Raw genomic sequence first — 19,745 nt, 5'->3', positions numbered from 1 at the left:
ACATGAAAGCTGTAAAAAATTTTTTTATCTGTATCTATTTCACTAGAATTCTAGCTAAAATTCTAGAGTCTTGGGACAGCCCTGGCTCTAATTAAACAGCTTCATGCCTCAAAAGCTGAGAAATGGAGACAAGGAAACCTAACTACCCTCAGAATTATTTGGGAAGCCATGAGACTTTTGTGAAATATGCTGTTATTCCACCACTACTACGTTGCTTTCTCTCACAGAAAGGTTGTGGGGATAGCTGAGGAGGAAACATGGGCTCCCGCCTCCAGCTGCTATGATACCCAGGCAAGGGGGAAAGTGGGCCAGGGGGGTGAGAAGACAGCGGAGCTGGCTGTGCAGAGGGCCAGAGCCGTGAAGGCGGTCTCCACGTTTCTGCCCCATCCCTCTGCACAGGTAAATTGATGGGAGTTTCCTCTCCCAGCTTCAGACCAGAACTCCAGGGAAGAACCGGGAAGGAATGGCCAGAGAGGAAGTTAAAGTGAAAAAGAGGTAAGGAAAGCGAATCCTGTCAATCTGTCCACTCACTTCTACAAAGACTCCTAGAAAAAAGAATAGAGTCAGTCAGGTACAAGAGCATTCACTCAGATTTCCAGCTACTTGGGAGGCAGAGGCAGAAGGATCAGTGGAATCTAGAAGTTCAAAATCATCTTGGTAAGATAGTAAGACCCTATCTCAAATTTTAAGAAAACAAAAGAAGGCTTCTTAAAAAGAAGTGGTGATGAGAGCCCAGCTGAGCCATGAGCAGGGTGTGGTGGAGCTTTTCAAAAGGCTTCCCACTTCTTACCAGCCTTTCAAACACAGTTTCAAAACAACCTGCCGCCCACTGGTTAGCGACTGGGTACACTGGTGTCATCCACATTTGACTAAAGAGTACCCTTAGGGCTAAGTGACTTGCCTAAAGTCATCTAATTCAAAACTGGGAAATTAGGATTAAAACCCAAGCTCTGATCCTTTTGTGGCCCAAAATATAATGACTGGGTTTTCACATCAGTACGTGAAATGTGCCTCCCTCAAAACTTTACTACGTGGACATTACCAGTCTGACTTGGAAAATAATAAAGTAAAGCCAAGCTCTTTCATTCTACAGCTGTGAGATCTTTTTTCTTTTCTTATCAGGAAATGGTGGAATTTTGCATAGTGACTTTTAAGTTAATTATCCTTCTTTAGATCCATGGTAGAATATACTTGGAGTAATCTGATATAGAAGAGTATGAAATATAATCTGAATATAATATCAGCAATGGCGTTTTATAAAATAGATAAACTTTAGCTTCTAAAAAATGCTAGAACCTTTAGAAAAACTAGTGGAGTCCTGGAGTAAAGCACAATATTATACACTGGCCAGAGATCCTATCAGTGACTGACCAGGTTCTGTGCACTATTTGCAGCCCCAGCAAGTTTGATGACTACTTTGGAATTTGTTCTAGAAATTACAGACTGATATTCTGATCTGAATCAAAAGAGAATAAAATGAAACATTTGCCACATGCCTTATGTCTCATTTAAGGACTTACATTTAAGGATATTGCTCCTAGGTTGGGGAATGCCAGTAACTCCTCGCAAACTCCTGGGACTGCTTTCCACAACTGGGAGGTAATAAGCAATGAAGAAAGAAGATGAAGAAGAAATATACAAGTGTATGCAGAAAACTTTATACTGTATATCGTTATGCAAAGTGCCCCAAAACAGGAGGAAAAGCGGAAGGGATTAGCCACAAAAGCCCTGAAGGAAAACAAATGAGATGAATCAATACTGCCCAGATGAAACAAGAACTAGAAAAAGGGGAATGAAATGACTGATTTAGTAACAACTAAATGATAAAGAACAGAACACATTTGGAAGGGAATGTATCCTCCTTGTCTCATAAGTGTAGGGGTCCTACAAAGTCCGTGGAAGGATTTATTGCTTCTTTCTCTCTTCCTATAGCAATTTGCTTCTACTCTATGGAAGCATTTTAATTTAATCTATGGCATTTTTCCTAATACCAACATATACAAAATCAGACCTGAACTTAATCACCCTACCCTATACCGAGCTATCCTTTATCCTTTCACTGTACGAAGCCTCAAACCTAGCACATGATGAAAAGGGCATCCACTTAGATCTAGATTGTGTCAGTCAGATCTCAGCAGGGAACAGATGGCAACTGAACACTGTTTAAAGAGTGACTGCTTACAAGATGTGGACAGATACGGGAACCCCAGTGAGGAACCACAGGGCAGCTGGAAGCAGAAGGAAGCCATCAGGATCCCCGAGCACAGAGGCCAGGTGAGACAGCGAGTACCCTAACTGGGAAAGTACCGAGTTAGAGCCAAGGTCCGTCCATCAGGAGCTATGACCTTCTGCAGGCTTTCTAAATTACCACAGCTGTTGTCAAGACATGCCTACACACACAGAAAGGTGTCCAGGAATCCTGGGTAAGCACGGAAGTTGATACACAAGCTCCTGGGGAGCTTCTCCATGGGAAAATAATACATGACGAAGGAGACATCCTGTCTCCATCTTCAACAGTTATCAGCTACACGAAAGACTGGTTGTCCCTTATGGGCCTTAAAAGAAAAGTGGAACAAGAGAGAAGGGCACAATTACGTGCCAGCACAGCACTAAGTACCAAGACTCAAGTCAAAATTAAAACTTTTTACAGGGTGAGAGTAGGACAGTCACAAAATGAAAAATGCAAATGTTTGAGCAAACGGCAGACATTCCTTTGTCCTTTGTTTTTATCTTGAAAAATATCCAAAAATCTAGCTTTGGGCTAGCTTGTTTCAACATGCTTAGTGACACACTCGGGGCACTTCTTTCTTGCTTGAAATTAACACACGGTCCAGACCCATGAAGATCAATAAGTGAGTCTATTCCAAAAAAGTTAGTTTCTAATAGCCAATACTAAGAGAATGTGATCGCACCCTCAGTGTTTGGAGATACAACCACCAATCAGTTCATGGGAGCCAAGCACTGGGGACTCCAGCCAACTTTTACAAGGCAGTGAAGCCAAGAATGACTGGCGGGGCCTGGGTGCGACTCCACCGCACAGGCTCGAGGAGGGCTGCTGCTTTGGTTGGAACATGACACGTAGATAAAGGAGACGCTGTATTTCAACATGAATGTCAACAGTTGCTGTTGGGAGCCACGGCCGAGCCCGGTCGCCTTACTTGGCGGACGTGAGGCCTGTAGGAAAGAGCAAAGCCTGAGCTAGATTACCCCTCCCATCGAGTGTGCTAAGATGGCGCTTATCTCCTGCTTCCTGCTTGGTAAACAACCCGCCCTGTAAGATCTCCAGCTTCCTGCTTGGTAAACAACCCGCCCTGTAAGATCTCCTGCTTCCTGCTTGGTAAACAACCCGCCCTGTAAGATCTCCTGCTTCACAACCCGCCCTGTAAGATAGTCTGCCTAGCAACAACTGATGTTAGCCAATCAGCCCGCATCGCGCGCTTTGAACTGATTGGCCACTGTAACCCTATAAAAGTGAGTGCCTCTCCCGCCACGAATAAAGAAGAAGAAGAAGAAAAGAAGCAGAAGAAGCAGAAGAAACAGAAGAAGCACGCAAGGAGCCGCGGAGAGCAGACCGGTAGAGGCTTCGGGACAGACTGTAGGGAGAAGCACGCAAGGAGCCGCGGAGAGCGGACCGGTAGAGGCTTCGGGACAGACTGTAGGGAGAAGCACGCAAGGAGCCGCGGGGAGCGGACCAACAGAGGCTTCGGCCGGGAGGATTCCCGGGGCAGGCTGTACGGAGAAGGAAAATAAAAGAAAAGGTTGTCCACTGCCAGACTTTGTTGTGTGTCCTTCCTGTCGGCCGGGAGTGACACCGACAAGTTGCTTCATCTAACCAAGTGTTTTCTAGTAACAGATGCAAAATTTGTCAAGCTGTTGCTTTATGGGGTATGTATGAAGCCATCAGTATTATGAAAATATGAAATGACAATAAAAGGTGTTACATGCCACAGCACCAGCACTTCAAGGCCCTTAAAGGGAATTCTTGCATAGAAAAGGGTACAATATACACAGATTCTAAACTGCAAATAACACTTTATTGTTTTTAAATATGGGTTATAAGAGGTTTACATTTTTTGGAAACATGAACTAAATTATTTTAGTTAGGTAGTAGTAAGGTGCTAATTAAAGCAGAAACTCAAAATGTTCAGTATGTCAACAACCAGACCCATTATAGTACAGACATCACATGAACAATTAGTAAGTCAAACTGGGGCTCAAGAGTCTTATAATAGTTGCTTATGAAAGCAGAATATGTTCAGGGCTCCAGACATTAGAAATTTAGGTAAGTTAGACTTCTCTCACAGGTATACATAAGCCAGAGTGGAAATGTAGTCTTTAATCCAAGAGAACCCAGATGAACGGATGAGAAGTCAGAAACCTGAGTTTTTATCCCTCTATTTGCATTATGTTCTATAAAGCTTCAATTCCCTCATGTATAAAATGAGAGCACGGCTTACTTCAGAGCCCTTATGAGCATCAGTGTATAAAATATCAGCAGTGATTTATGATCCTTAAGTGTAAATCAACCTAAGAAGAAACTTGTATTCACCCCATGTACATGCAAAGTTAAGGAGAGAAATTCAAATGATTTCAGTACCCACGACTTCTGGGGACCTAAAGTTAAAGCAGCAAGAAGCCCCTTTCTGCATCAATTGTTAAAGCAACTTCTTGAGAAACTCTGACATCCGTTCCTAGTCTGCACAGCAATGTAACCCTAAAGGGCCACTCATCTCGGGTCTTGCATTCTACTCTGCTGCCTGAGCCTGGTGCCGTGGAGGAAAGAGGTACAAGGTAGGCCCTCCTGTCAGTTACACTGTCTCCTGACATAGCTCAGACTGAAGCCCAAAGCTCAGAATCTAGACACAACACTCACTTATACGTTTTTCCCAATTTTTATTTTTTATTAGTACATGTTTGCAGTACATACTGATCACACTCCTTGTGGGGAGTTGGGTACATGTGCATAACACATCTAATTCTCTTTTTTATCCCCTTTGCTTCCCTTACCCTCCCTCCATCTCCAACATATAAAAATCTTCCTATTTCTTACTATCTTTTATTTTGTTCTTTCTTTATATTTTGAGTTTCTCATATAAGAGAAAAACATACCCTATTTAAACTGTGTGTCTAATTTATTCCAAGTAACATTAAGGTCTCAAGGTGCATCCATTTTCCTAAAATAACATGTTTATCCTTCTTTATGAAAGAGTAGTACACTATGGTCCACAAACACACTGTCTTTATCCACTCGTCTGTTGACGGACACATGGGCTCTTCCAAGGTTTAGCTATTATGAGTTGTGTTGCTATTGCTATAAACACGGGTATGCCTGTATCACTGTGCTATGATATCTTTAACTCTTTCAGGAAGATACTTACAAGGGGAATAGCTGGGTTGAACAGAGTTTCTATTGAGAACTATCCATATTGATTTTCATAATAGTTTCACTAATTTATATTCCCACCAACAATGTAGAAGGGTTCCTTTCTTCCCACATCCTTGCCAGCATTTCTTCTTTGATTTCTTGATAATAGACATTATTTCTGGAGTAAGATCAAATCTCAGTGTTGTTTCAATTTGCATTTATCTAATGAACAAAGATGCTGAACATTTTTTTCATGTATTCATTGGTCATTTGTACTTTTTCAGAGAAATGCCTATTCATTTCAACTGCCTGTTTCTTGAACAGATCTCTAATTTTGGGGGGTCAAATTTTTTGAGTTCTTTATATATTTTTTAGATTACTCTGCTCTCTGGGTAGCTGGCAAAAATGTTTGTCCCATTCTGTAGGTTGTTTCTTCATTCTATTGTTTGTTTCCATTGCTGTGCAGCTTTTTGATATAATTCCATTTGTTGGTTCTTGATGTTACTTCTTGTGCAACTGGAATTCAATCCAGAAAGTCCTTACCTACTCCTTTGTCTTCAAGAATTTTATGTATTTTATCTTCTAGCAGATTAAGGGTTTCTGTTTTAACATTTAGATCTTTGATCCATTTTGATTTTATGTTCATACATGGTGAGAGATGTGCATTTGGATTTGATCTTCTGTATGTGGATGCTAGTTTTCTTAACACCACTTATCAAAGAGATTATCTTTCCTCCAACTGTATGTTTTTAGTCCCTCTGTCAAAGATCAGATACTCTAGCTGAATGTGCCTGGGGCTGTTTCTGAATTCTCTGTTCTACTTCACTGGGCCATATGTCTGTTTTTATGCCAGTACCATGCTGTTGTTTCTTTGTTTGTTTGTTTATCATTCTAGTTCTGTAATATAACTTGATATCTGAGATTGTTTTTCTGGATCTCTTCTGGTTGTATATGATGCTTGACATTGTTTTCTCTAGTTCGATAAGGAATGATATTTTTATTTTGAATGAGACTGCATTAAATTTGAGTATTAGTATTAGAAATATGGCCATTTTGAATTGGCTCTGCCTATCAGGGCACAGAGAATATCTTTCCGTTTTCTGATGTCCTCTTTGATCTTCTTTTTCAAAGTACTGAGTCTTCATTACAAAGGTCTTTCACTTCCTCAGCTGGGTTAATTCCTAAGCATTTGATTTTTTTGAATGTTAGTTTGAATGGTATTGTTTTCCTAGTTTCTTTCTCAGAAAGGAAAATAATGTTTCCATAAATACAGTTTGAAGCTATTATAAATCAAATTCTTCCTCTACTTTCTTATACATATTCAAATTATTTTGCCTACTTTCTAACTGCAAAATAAACAAACTAAAGAATTTTAAATAACTACCAGGGGCTTATGACACTATTCATTAATTAATTTGAAAAAATTAGAGTATTATGTATGACACTTTTACTGTTGACCAAATCTCTTACTTGAATAGATTTTTTTTTTCTTTTTGTGGGAAGGGGGATCAAACTCACAACCTCACACTTGCCAGGCAAGCGCTTATGCCCCTGAGCTAAATCCCCAGCCCCAAAATCTCTTACTTGATACTGCCTTTGGGATATCATCACTGTAACTTCTGATAACTGAAGCTCAATTAGGTTACTACCTTGAAATAGCACACAACAAAAACATACCCTGAAGTTGACTTCCTTTGTTACAGGATATTTTCCCAAGCTTAACACAAACTTGCTTTTACTCACTTAATTGCCATAAACAAACAAATGGCACTTGCTAATTCTCTTCCATTTTTTCTGTTAGCTACAGGTACAATTTAGACTCTGCTATAATTCTTTGGTGAGCGAAGTTAGGGACACCACAAATGGACTTTGAAGTCTGCACCTCACTTGCACAGCACGGGGGTCTCTCTGTAATTTGCCAAAATGACTCATTCAAATGAGAGGGTGTCTCTGTCTTTGCTTCTCTTCCACTGAACAGCCACTCCAGGAGACACTTTATCTGCTATTCCTACGCTCTGACTCATAATCTATTCAGTCCATATACAAGAAGTGCCAAATGACATAAACCCTTTAGAGGCCCTCAGAAGATCTTCTGCTTGGCTTCACTCCCTTTCTTCTTTAGTGCATGCGTGTATCCAGGACTAACAAACAGCACTAAGCAGGTGTGAAATCTTCCGAAAGATGACTTTGCTTAAACTCAAATCCACAGAAGTATTCTGATGAGGAATGTGGCTTAGCTCAATGCAATAGCTCTGCTCTAAGGGAGCTATAAATAAATGGTTGGGACTCACAAACAAGTGTTTGCCTTTCTTGCCAAACTCCCAAGTGTGATAATCATACATATTTTACCTTACCAATTCACTTTAAGACAAGATACTGAATTCACATTTCAATGTCTTCTCAATGAAAGCCCAGAATTTACCCTTCTAAAGTGAATGGTACAACTATAAGACAGGTGTTATGGGGGTTTTGTTGATTAGTGCTAGGAACTGATCCCTGAGCCTCACACATACTAAATACGTGCTCTGCCACAGCACCACATCCCCAGCCCAAATAGATTACTTAAGGAAAACCACCTTGCTTTAAGAGCAGAGGCAGTGTGGGCCTCTCCTTGACAATGACGCCAGAATCATTCAGACAGGGATCAAAGACACACATGCTGAGCTGTGTACACTAAAAAACAATTCTTTTTGAATTTGTAAGTCCACCTAAAGAATAGCAAGAATCACTGATTTTTAGCCTAAAAGTCTAGTACCAATAGCATGAATGTCATTTCACCCCACATTCTACAATCAATTTGCACATTCCAAGTCTAATCTTTATTTTTGGCTGTCAACATGTGAAAGAAAGGCTGAAACAATACAATCTCAGACTCTAGATATCTTAAGGAACTGGAGAAAATTATGTATGTTTAATCTGGAATGTATATTCTGTTCCTAATTCAGCTGTAAAAGTAAGTTTTCCAAGCTTTTCTTTTGCTTTAAACAGAGCTTAAAATGATCAATTCCAAGGGCTTGGGATATGGTTCAGCCACACAGTGCCTGCTGGCAAGTGCAAGGTCATAAGTTTGACTCTCAATAACAACAATAAAAAAAGATCAATCCCAGCACTTGGGGAGGTTGAGACTGAAGGATTACAAGTCTGAGCCCAACTTGGGCAGCTGAGAAATACAGAGAGACCCTGTCTCAAAAGTAAAAAGTAAAACAAGCCTGGGGATGCAGCTCAATGTCAAGGTCATGGGTTCAGTCCCCAGTACTGAGGTGGGCAGGGATGATCACGACCTCACGTAGTTTTGGCCCCTCTGATGATCAGGAAATAAAACTTTTAATTAATCATATGAATAAAACTTCCTCATGAGAGAAAAAAATTCTGCTTAAGATAATCTTTCTTTGACCTCAGTGCATTTCAGTTCATTTAATTAAGTCTATTTCCACACTTAATGCATCACATATTCCTATATTCATTTTTATCCACATGCCCTACCCTCCACTAGACTGCAAGAGTCTGAGTAGCAGAGATGACTTCTAACTTCATTGTTCTATTTCTCAAAGTCTCATATATAAGTAATTGTTTATTGTCTATAAAAAAGTCTCTATAAAATTCAATTTATCACTTCAGTAAGATGATACAGGAGCTGGGTTATAGGTCAGTGATAGAGGCCATGATTAGTATTGTGAGGCCATTGTGATCTCCCCCAAAAAGTTACAAAAAGGAATTTACACCAACAAAAAATCCTTCATTAATCCTAGAAATGTCTCCTAAAGACAGGATTGCAATGCTTGTCATAATAGAATCTCTAAGTCTTCCACACAGTTAAGTACAATGTGAAATAAAGACTAAGCAATTCTTTGATAATTTTTTTTCAAACTAAATAGAAAAGTACACAATTTCATTTTAACAAGACATAGCATTTTGAATAAACAGGCCACATTTCTTCTACTCAGACATTTCTGAAACAGAATGATTCCTCAGGTGAACCCATGCTTTAAGACAGAAACATGTTTTTAATGTTCACAGTATGATTCTGTATTGTTAGTGAGAAAACTAGTATCGATATCTAATGTAGTTACAACATTGATTTACTCATGGCAAATAACAAAGCAACAAGAAAGTGGGTAGAGGATGCATCTCAGAGGTCCAACGCCTGTCTCAAATCAACAAGCCATGAGTACACACAAGCGCGTGCGTGCACACACATACACACACACACACACACACACACACACACACGGCTAAAGAAAGTGAAAAGCAATGAACCCAAGCCCCAGAGGTCTTCTCAGGGTATCACCCTTACATATAGACTGAATAGATTACGGTTCAAAGTATAGATACACAGAGTGAATAGAGTAATATGACAGAGTGTGTGGCAAAAAATTTTTCTATACTAAACTTAGACTCCAAAATTCATTGCACAAGAAACGCTTTCCTTTTAACTTTTCAAGTATAAAAGTTTATTTCTGGCTTCCTAATAGGATAAAATAAACCTTTATTTTTGGTGCCAACAGTGGAACCTAAGTAATAAAACAACTCCCCCTCCTCTTCCCTTTCCCTCTTCCCCTCCTTCGTCTCCTTCTTCTTTTTTTGGTGCCAGGGATCAAACTCACAACCTGTGCTTGCCAGACAGGTGCTTATGCCACAATGCTAAATCCCGGCCCCTTTTAAAGGCTTCTATACGCTTGCACTGCCCCTCATACAGACCAATGTGAACACCAGTATATTTAAAGGTACTTCAAAACTGGACAGATACGGTGAAAACTTCTTCCAAGCTTCTGAAGTTGTCTGGCTTCACTTACAAGGTGACAGTGTATTTATTACAGCTACTATCTTACTTGGCAGATGACAGTAACTATAACTATCATTCCTACTGTCACTCCCACGATGTCAGCCACACCTTCCCTCTGTGGAGCAGCTGCTGCAGGCCAGGTGTTAGGTGCTTTCCATATGTGACAGCTGATCCTCAAGAGCCTTGTGAGGAAAATGTGATTCCTTCCATTCAATTCAGTTTATTTCTTTATTTATCTTTGTTTGTTTGTGTGTTTCAGTACTGAGGGTTGAAGCCTGGGACCTTACAACACTTAACTACATCCCCAGAGCTTTCCACATTTACTTTGAGACAAGCTCTCACTAAGTTGCCCATGCTAGCCTTGAACATGCGATCCTCTCGTCTCAGATTCCTCAGTAGCTGACACTACAGGCATGCTCCACCACACCCAACTGATTACTGCCACTCTAAAGGTAAAGAAACTGAGGATCACCAAGATAAAAGTTATTCAAACGGCAGAGGCTGGGACTAGCGGTGCAGCTCATAGGATGGGGGCTTGCCTAGCATGTAGGAACCCTGGTTCAACCCTCAGCACTCAAGCAACAAACACAAAGCAGAGGCAGATTTGAAACTGAGTCTGTCTAACACCAAAGTGTATGATCTTCTCGCTTTGGCACACTATTAATCATCTGTTATCAGCCAGCTCCTAGGCTGGTCATTTAAAGAATATATTTAAACTCTCAAAAGTAATATTAAGGGGCTGGGGATTTAGTTCAGCGTCATAAGTGCCTGCCTGGCAAGCATGAAGTCATGAGTTTCACCCCTGGTACCAAAAAAGTCATATTAAGAGATAGACCACAAATCATGGGTCAAATGTTCCAGGAGCTCACTGCTAGTCACTGACAGTTAAAAGAAAAATACGCTCTTGATTTATTGTTGGTAAAATAAATCTAAAATTATAATGACTACCTTTAGCATAAAGGAAACAACTCAGTATTAAAGAGCTTAAAACTAGAATCAGGTAAAACAAAAGCAGATTTATGTAGCTATGTCTTTTTGGGAAGATGAGGGCAACCCCAGGGATGGAACTCAGGGCCTCACACATGCTATGCAGGCCCTCTACCACTGACCCACATCTCCAACCTTAGCTATGTTCCTTCAAGGTAGGAAATTAGGCCAGCCACAAAAGATGAGAGAGAGACAGAGAGACAGAGAGACAGAGAAGCAGAGAGAGAGAGAGAGAGAGAGAGAGAGAGACTGACTCAATTTACATTACAAAGATTAACACCACATGGGGCCAGGGATTTAGCTTAACAGCATAAGTACCGGCCTAGCAAGGCAAGGCATGAGTTCAATCCCCACTAACCCCCCCCCCCCAAAGTCAACCAATAACAAATACTGATGGGCCTATGGGGAAAAAGGAACCCTTCTCCAGTGTAGTCGGGAGTGTAGACTGATGCAATCACTGTGGAAATCACTCTAGAAATTCTTTTAAAAACCAGGATTAGAGGTCCCACTTGACTTAGTTATCCCCTTCTGGGTATCTTTCCAGAAGAATTTAAAACATCTTATCATAGCAATATATGTGCACCCATGTTTATAGCAGCACAATTTGTAATAGCTAAACCTTGGAAGCAACCCAAATGAACATCAACTGAGGAAAGGATAAAAAAGGTGTGGATTTTTTATGGAGTACTACTAAAGAGGGTAGTCATTTTTCATTTACTGCCCTTGATCTTTAGCAGAGTCTATTCTCTTTCTCTCTCTCTCTGCAGTGAGATAAAACCCCAAACTTTGCACATGCTAGGTAAGCACTCTGTCACTGAGCTATCCTTCAGAATCCACTTCAAATCAAAATAACACGGTGCCTTGAACAGAAAATATAAAATGAAAGTAACATTTCTACCATATTGCAGAAAACAGATTAAAATTACTACCCAAAAGGAAGAACACACAAGACAGTCTTAGAAAAAAGACAAAGAACTCTCATTTACTGAGCACTCGCTATGTGCCAGTCACTGTCCTGAGTATTCACCATCCATATTTGTTTATATAATCCTTATTCCCATTTCACAGATAAGGAATGTGTAATGAGACTAAAAACCTGACCAGGATGACAGAGCTAAGTGTCCAGTAAGTGGAAGAGAGAGGACCTGAACTCTTGCAGACAGTCCATGCTCCAAATAAATTTTTCACAAAATGGAGTATCACTAAAACTTGACAAAGGACAGTATCACTAATGTCTGCTGAGAGCACAATGCTGCAGCTTGCCAGCCCTATGGACGTAACACTTTGGGACTCAGAATATTGAAGATGGGCTGACACAGGAGGGCGGCAGTTCTTCTTATGAAGAGTAACATGACATTGACATCTCTATCAAAGCTAAAAAAACTTTAAGAATGAATTTTAGTAAGAGAAGCAACTGTGTTCAACATTTTAGGTTTGTTGTTGTTTATGTTACTATTTGTTTGTGTTCAACATTTTGGGTTTGTTGTTGTTTGTGTTACTATTGTACCATTTTACAAATAAAGAAACTAAAACTCAGACAGGTAAAATAATTTGCTTAAGGTCACACAGCCAGCACCTAAATTCACGTTTGTTGGGCCTAAAAGCCTGTGGTAGAAATAATACATGTCCAGTTAGCTAAGTGTGACCACTAAGCGCCCTTAAGTAGAGACAAAGCACAGTGTGTGCTGCTCATTCGAGCCTGAGCTCTACCATCTCCACCTCCCCGGCAGAGGATCGGCGCGCCAGAGAGCTCGAGAAGGCTGCCCTGTCCAAACACTGAGCTCTGCTGGTCTCTTCAGAATACAGGCTGGTAACTCTCTGATGTCAATGAAAATTTGGGAAGATAAGCTAACTGGAAAAACACCCAAAGACAGACCAGTGTGTTCAGCTTTCAGTACATGCACGAGGACAAAGTTCACCTCAGTTCTGAGGGAAAGAACAAGGTGCTTCAAGACTGAACTCAAACACAAGAAGCTCCAAAGGAGAAGAAACAGCGCCCACTCTCAGTTTTCCTCTAAAAAGATTCTGTGTTACGTTTTGACAGGAAATGATGGGACTCGGTCAGGCAGAAAAAATCCTCCTGAAAGTGTTTAACATATTTACTGAGATAATAAGAAACATACTTTAATAGTGGGTACCTCACTATTAGGTAACAGATTTTGATAGAAATTTCAATCCATATTTAGGCAGCGTTTCCACATATGAAACTGTTCTATTACAAATAATTACCACTGCAGATGATAAAGGATGAGAAATTATTGCTTTCTTTTTTAGCTCTCCTTTCCTACCTACCTGTGTGCGTGCTCGCTCTCTCTCTCTCTCTCTCTCTCTCTCTCTCTCTCTCTCTCTCTCCACTCACACCCCTATGAGCCAGCTGTTTCTCTGGAAATCACTGACTCTTCCGCGCATTAGTACTGTCACCCTACCTGGAATTCCTTGCTCTTCCCCTTTTCTAATTACTTGGAAACCTTCTCCTTGGCTCCTCTGCTCTGGCACCTCTCACAGCATTTGACCCACTATTTACTTTCTGATCTCCACAAGAGATGAAAAATTCTTCAGAGACAGAATTCTTAAGAATTCTTACGGTCTTTTGTTGTTTGCTTGGGAACTGACCAGGACTCTCCATGTTGTACAGGCTGATCTTAACTCCTCCGCTCAAGAGAGCCTCCTGCCTCAGCCTGCGAAATACCTGAGATTACAGGCATGCACTACTGTGCCCAGCTTCACTGTTCTTATACAGTATCCCAGTACTGAGCATAGTTAAGTTCTTAATACAAAGTTTATAAAATGAATGAAAATACATTTCCAAATTAAGAGCTCTTTCGAAATAAAAGAAAACGATATACGCCAGGCATGCTAATACATGTCTATAATCCTACCACTCTGGGAGACAGGAAAATCACAAGTTCAAGCCCAGCATACACAATTTAGCAAATCAGCGAGACCTTGTCCAAAAAATCAAAATAAAAAATAAAAAGCTAGGGATGTACCTCAGTGTGATGGTTCAATTCCCAGCGCAGGGTTGGAGGGTGGAAGGACTTGAGCTATCTAAAATGCACACCTTGGGCAAACAGTTTTATTCTGGCCCTCACTGTTTATAAGGGTATACTTCAAAACACTCATGGAAGGAGTCACCCACCGGACACTGGCAAACATCCATCTGTAAAAATATTGCCATTTTAAGGGCTACAGATGCAGCTCACTGTAGAGCACCTGCTTAGCATTTCCGTGCTCCTGGGTGGACCTGATTTTCGGTCACGACTATACATACCGTAAAACCAACATGAAACACATTAGCAGTGTGTTTGCTAGTGTGTGAGAAAAGCCCATTAGCAATTACACTGAATAGCCAGGTGCTCCCCAGCTTTGTCCCTAACTGCTCTGGAGTCCAGCCATTTACCCTTCCGTCTCAGATTCCCCACTCATAAAGTGGGGGTGCCCATCCCTGGAACTTCCTCTCATGGGGATCCTGCAGTCTTAATTCCCGTAAGCGCACAAATCTCTGTCATAAAGACACTATCTTCCAATGTGTTCCACAGTCCGAAGTCTTCTCCAGCATCCTCCACCGCGGACACAGCCCTCACCTCCCCCCGGTTCTCCCGCCGGCTTCCCCCGACCCCGACCCCGACCCCGACCCCGGGCAGGGCGGCCAGCCGGCGGCGGCGGGAGCTCACCTGGCCTCGGCCCCGGGCGCGCGGGGCGGGTGCGGGACGAACACGCCGCAGTCGGACGGCGCGGGCTGCGGCTTCCTTCTGGAGCGCCAGAGGTGGAAAGAGCTGTGCTTCTTGGGGCCTCTGGCCGGGCTGGGGTCGCCCTGCGCGGGCGCCGACCGCGGCATCTCCTCGTGCGCCTCGCGCCAACTGCCGGCCGGCGCGCGCCGCCCGCACCCCGCGGAGGAGGAGGACGCGCCCGCGCCCCGCGCCGCCCCCCGGCGCGGCCGGCCCCGCCCCCTGGCGCCCGAGCGGCGAGGCCGAGGGCCGCGGCGGGCGACGGCCGGAGGGCTCCACCCGGACCCGCGACCGGGCGCAGGCGCCGCCCACGGCGAGCAGCCCGGGCCGGGCGCGCCCAGGTGAGGAGCTCCGGGGGCCGCCGGGGGGCCACGCGTCCCCGGCCCGCGCCTGCGGTGCAGCGCCCCCGCCGGCCCCCCTCGGAACTGCACCTCCTCGGGGTCGGTCGGGGTTACCCCGGGTGCCCAGGTCGCCCGCAGACTTGGCCGCCTTGGCCCGGTGCGTGGGAAAGGTCGGCGGGGCGCGTGCTCCGGCTGCGCCGCCGGCAATGAGGACTGTGTACTGCGGCCTTCGGGCGGCGCGGGCAGTGTCTGCGTGCCCTGCGTGGACGGCGTGGCTTCCCGTGTTTGTAAACAGAATTGGTAACAATTGTTCTCTGGTCTCCAGGGCCCCAATAATGTGTGCTCACATCTCAAAAAGCAACAGAAGCAAGAGCCACGTCCCTGACTTTCCAGAGGACTCACTCAGATCCTGCAGGGAGTTGTGTATCAGTCCCACAAGGTTCTGGTCACCTGCTTGGTTACTTTCTTCTCCTAACTTTACGATGGTGGTTAAATAGCATAAAAATATAAGAGCTATTAGTTTGGGCATCATTAAAGTATAAAGAGCTCAAGAACTACTGCTTTAAAAACGCAAAGCAGTACAAATCCTTCTGCACTGTGATGTGGTCTTTCTTTTCCTCTTTGAAGGTTGGGTTCATTTATTCATTCATTCATCCTCTCACTTTTTGAAAGAACATACATTTTTATTGATGTATTATTTGTTTTTATCAGTGTATAAATCCCCATATGATAAAATGCACAAATTACAAGTATATAGTAATTGCGATTTTTACCTTTTTTGGGTTAGAAGTCCAAAATGTCTTGACAAAAGGACAGTGGCGATTGTCCTCCATCAGTTTGTGGCTTTTAAAAATATAAGGTATCAGGGGCTGGGGATTTAGCTCAGCGTTATTAGCGCCTGCCTTGCAAGCAGGCAGTCGTGAGTTCAATCCCCAGTACCAATAAAAAGGAAAAAGACCAAAAAAAAAAAAAAAAAAAAAAAAAAAAAACCAGGCCCAAAAAAAAAAAAAAACATGAAGTATCTCCAAAACTTCAAAAATCTCATGTCTGCTTCCAGAACACTTCTGTAAAAGTTAACCAATATTCCAGTTGCACAGAGATTCACTTGCCTCTTATGGAACTTTAAGTGGAATCACAATATATATCTGTTTCTGTCTGATTTTTTTTTTCCACACGCATTAGCCTGTGAAAAACCATCCTTACTATTGCTCAGAGCAGTGTGTCTGTTTTCGCAGCACTGGGAACTGAATCCAGGGCCTTACACATGCTCCTTACACATGCTCCTTCTACCACTGAGCTAACGATCCTCAGCCTTTGTCTTTAGCCCAGGCTGGCTTTGAACTCATGGTTCCCCTGCCTCAGTGCCATACTTACAAGCACCAGCCCAGCTGATTTCCCATCCCTCTCTGAAACATTACTTTGAGACAAAGTCTTGCTAAGTTGCCCAGGCTGGCTTGGAACTTGTGATCTTTCTGCCTCAGCCTCTCAAATAACTAGTATTATAGGCATGTGTCACCACATCCAGCATTTCTTTATTTTTAAAACAATTATTCTATTTTATTCTATTCGATGTATTAATATGCTGCAATTAATTTACTTGCTAGTGTAGACTGACATTTAGATGATTTCTATGTTGAATCTAGTATAAAATAAAGTTGATAAGACTCATATATATATATATATAGTTATCAATGCCCACCTAGTACTTCTGTCTCTAAGTAAAAGAATAACAGGTCCAACTTTGGTGAACTTTTTGCCAACAAGTTCTCCAAAATGACCTTGTAGCCTTTTATACTCCTTCAGAAATGTTTGAAGTTTCCAATTTTCAACAAGACTTGACAGTCTCAGTTCTTTTTATTTCGGTCTTTCTGATCAAGATGAGGTGGTGTCTCATTGCAGTTTTAATTTAAATTTGCTCAGAACACATAAATTAAATTCCTTGCACACTCATCATCTGCCACTCCCGGCTTGGAGAGGAGCACTGAGAGATACGTGGCTGATACACATCAAAGAGTAAAAGAATCGAGAGGTGTATGTACAGGTGTAATGAGTATTTGGAAAATTTCCTTATTTATCCTGGTGTTTTGGAAGGGAGATAGGGGAATGGCCAGTAGAAATTTATTATAAAGCTAGCCTTGAGTTGGACATTAAAGAACACAGGAAATAGCAAAAAGGGGATAAGCAAAAGACAGAGAGGAGAAAAGGGGAAGAGAAAAAATTCTGTATGTACTCAAATATTTATATGTCCGGGAATTCATTGTTGTCTCTCCCAACCTGAGTTGCTCAGCTCACCCTTCTTCATGCCACTGTGAATTAGCAATTCGTTTCATGCTTTTCACATTCCATTAAAATTGTTTGTTTACATGTCTGTTTCTCTAATTAGCCTAAAAGAAACTTAAAGACACTTCTAATTTATCTATATGTTTTCTGGACAGAAATATCTAATAATTAAAATAATTCACTGATTAGTGAACTAACTCAGCTGCACACCAAGGGTGTTTCAGGCACCTATCTTTTAGAGTACGCAGTTCATAAAACTCAAAGTCACATGTCTTTTCCCCACTGTTCTCCCTAATGACTAGAACTGTGCCTGGCGTAGACACTTGACACATATTTGTGATAAAAAATATTCAAAAAATTAGAGACACAGTCACTGAGATTAATAAAATGGAGGAGCCAGACATGAAGTCAAATACAAGATTTTGTAAGTATTCCAACCTACATATGTCAGTTAGTCAATGCAAAAACAGACCCAGCTGGATATGGTGGTATATGCCTGCAATCCTAACTGCTTGGGAGACTGAGGCAGTAGGATTGAAAGTTCAAGTTTAGCCTGGGCAACTTAATGATACCCTGTCTCAAACTACAAAAATAAAAAGGGCTGGGAACGTAGTTTAGTGGCCGAATACTTCCTCAGTACCCATGAGGCCTTGGTTCAATCCCCAAACAGAAAAGAAAGATTCATTCAAACTTGCGTAAGCAGTTAATCGTGGGGGATTAGGTGGGGTATTAGGTATTAGCCAGAGAACCAGACTATAAAGCACAGACATTCTCAGCCACCCCAAAAGGGTGATCTAGCGAATACCACCTTCATTATCCTTCAGAGGTGGGTCTGTGTACCAGCAATTCTGCCATTCAGACCAGTCTTGCTAAGTTACTCTTCTATCTCATTCCCGTGGCACAAATATTGCTCACTCGTGAGAAAAAAATTTCTACCCAGGTACATCTGATTGCAAGAGCCTGAGTCATTTAACTGTTCCTTAGCTATAAGGAAATTTTTTATTTTCTGGGTTCTGCCTCAGAGAAATGGAATTCATGAGGCTAAAATTTGCCAGCATGCTACAGGTATTCAAAAGAGGTTAGGTGGCCTAAAACCTGAACAATAGCCACTGCTGGAGGAAAGGCCAAAGGGCTGTAGGCACACAGAAGTGACTAACTCTATCTCAATGCCTTGGGGAAGTCATCAGCAGAGAGATGGCACGTTTATGAGCTGTGACTGATGAATAAGAATTTACCAAGTAGAGAAGAGAGGGCGGGCAGTTTAGGAAGAGTAAACAACATAGGTCAAGGCCCCAGATTGTGAAAGGGCCCTTGTTGCTGGTAGCGCATAATCAGCGCTCAAAGAAGTTGGAAAAAGGGGGCCCAGGGTGGGGCAGAGTGGCAGGAGATGACACTGATCATACCAAGTGGAGCCAGTTTGCCCAGCACTTGGTAAGTCATGCTTTTAAGGAATTGGGACTCAGCTCAGTAAGCAAAGGCTGCTACAGTTTGGATTTTAAGTGTGACCCAAAGGCCCATGTGGCAAAGTCTTAGTCTTCGGTATGATGCTGTTGACAAGTGGCAAAGTGGTTGAAAGGTGGGGCCCAGGGAGAGGCCTTTAGGTCACTGGGGCTGTGCTTTTGAACACAGCAGAGGGACACTGGCCCCTTCCTTCCCTCTCTTTTGCTTCCTGGCATGAGGTGAATGGTTTCCCTCTGACACGTTCCCATGCCATGGTACGCTCCCTTGTCACAAGCCCCTAAGCAAACTGGCCAACTGATGATGAACTGAAACCTCCCAAACTGTGAGCCAAACAAACCTTTCCTGTTTATTAGTTGATTATTCCAAGGACACGATATGCTAATGGAAATCTGACCCGGGGACCCATGTTACATTTTAAAGTATAGGATAGGCAGAAAAATACCTAGATCTGAGTCCAGCTCTGCTCTAGAAGTTGTATAACTTCATGTGCAAAAGTTTACTCCGACTGGGTTTTATAAATCTTACTTACAGTGCTCTACGTCTCATTTCTCTTTGTCCAACAATCGAGGTCCATTTCAGATCTTCTCTTGTCCTCCAAGAAGCCAACCCCCTTCAACCTACCATTCTAAATTTTTTTTCTACCATTCTATTACATTTTTAAAAATCTGAATCTAAGTGGACATTCTGGTAGTTTTTTTAAAATGCCTGACAGGTGCTGTGGGCTTCTAGGGTACCCCTTCCAGACTTTGTTGTCCTGAACAAAGAATTAGACAGGAAATGAAGCGATGGGGTTTTACATT

General features: G+C 42.3%; 1 protein-coding gene and 1 non-coding gene across 2 annotated transcripts in view; one reads left to right on the top strand and one right to left on the bottom strand.

Moving 5' to 3' along the window:
- The window catches only part of Crybg1 (crystallin beta-gamma domain containing 1), a 197,823-nt gene extending 182,835 nt beyond the window's left edge, over positions 1-14,988 (bottom strand). The window contains exon 1 of the mRNA XM_063253951.1: positions 14,810-14,988. Coding sequence (XP_063110021.1) covers positions 14,810-14,973 — 164 coding nt within the window. The 5' untranslated portion in view covers positions 14,974-14,988. The remainder of the gene's footprint in view (positions 1-14,809) is intronic.
- On the top strand, positions 954-1,052 carry LOC111755701 (small nucleolar RNA U13). The gene has a single exon (XR_002790249.1). It is a non-coding gene; the product is annotated as a small nucleolar RNA U13 (small nucleolar RNA).
- Positions 14,989-19,745: the final 4,757 nt, after the last annotated feature.

The sequence above is a fragment of the Cavia porcellus genome, unplaced genomic scaffold (genome assembly GCF_034190915.1).
Source record: "Cavia porcellus strain 051 isolate PalLab524CR breed Dunkin Hartley unplaced genomic scaffold, mCavPor4.1 scaffold_7, whole genome shotgun sequence".
Lineage (NCBI taxonomy): Eukaryota > Metazoa > Chordata > Mammalia > Rodentia > Caviidae > Cavia > Cavia porcellus.
Note: the sequence above shows the minus strand (reverse complement) of the source record. Positions and strands in the feature narration are given on the sequence as shown.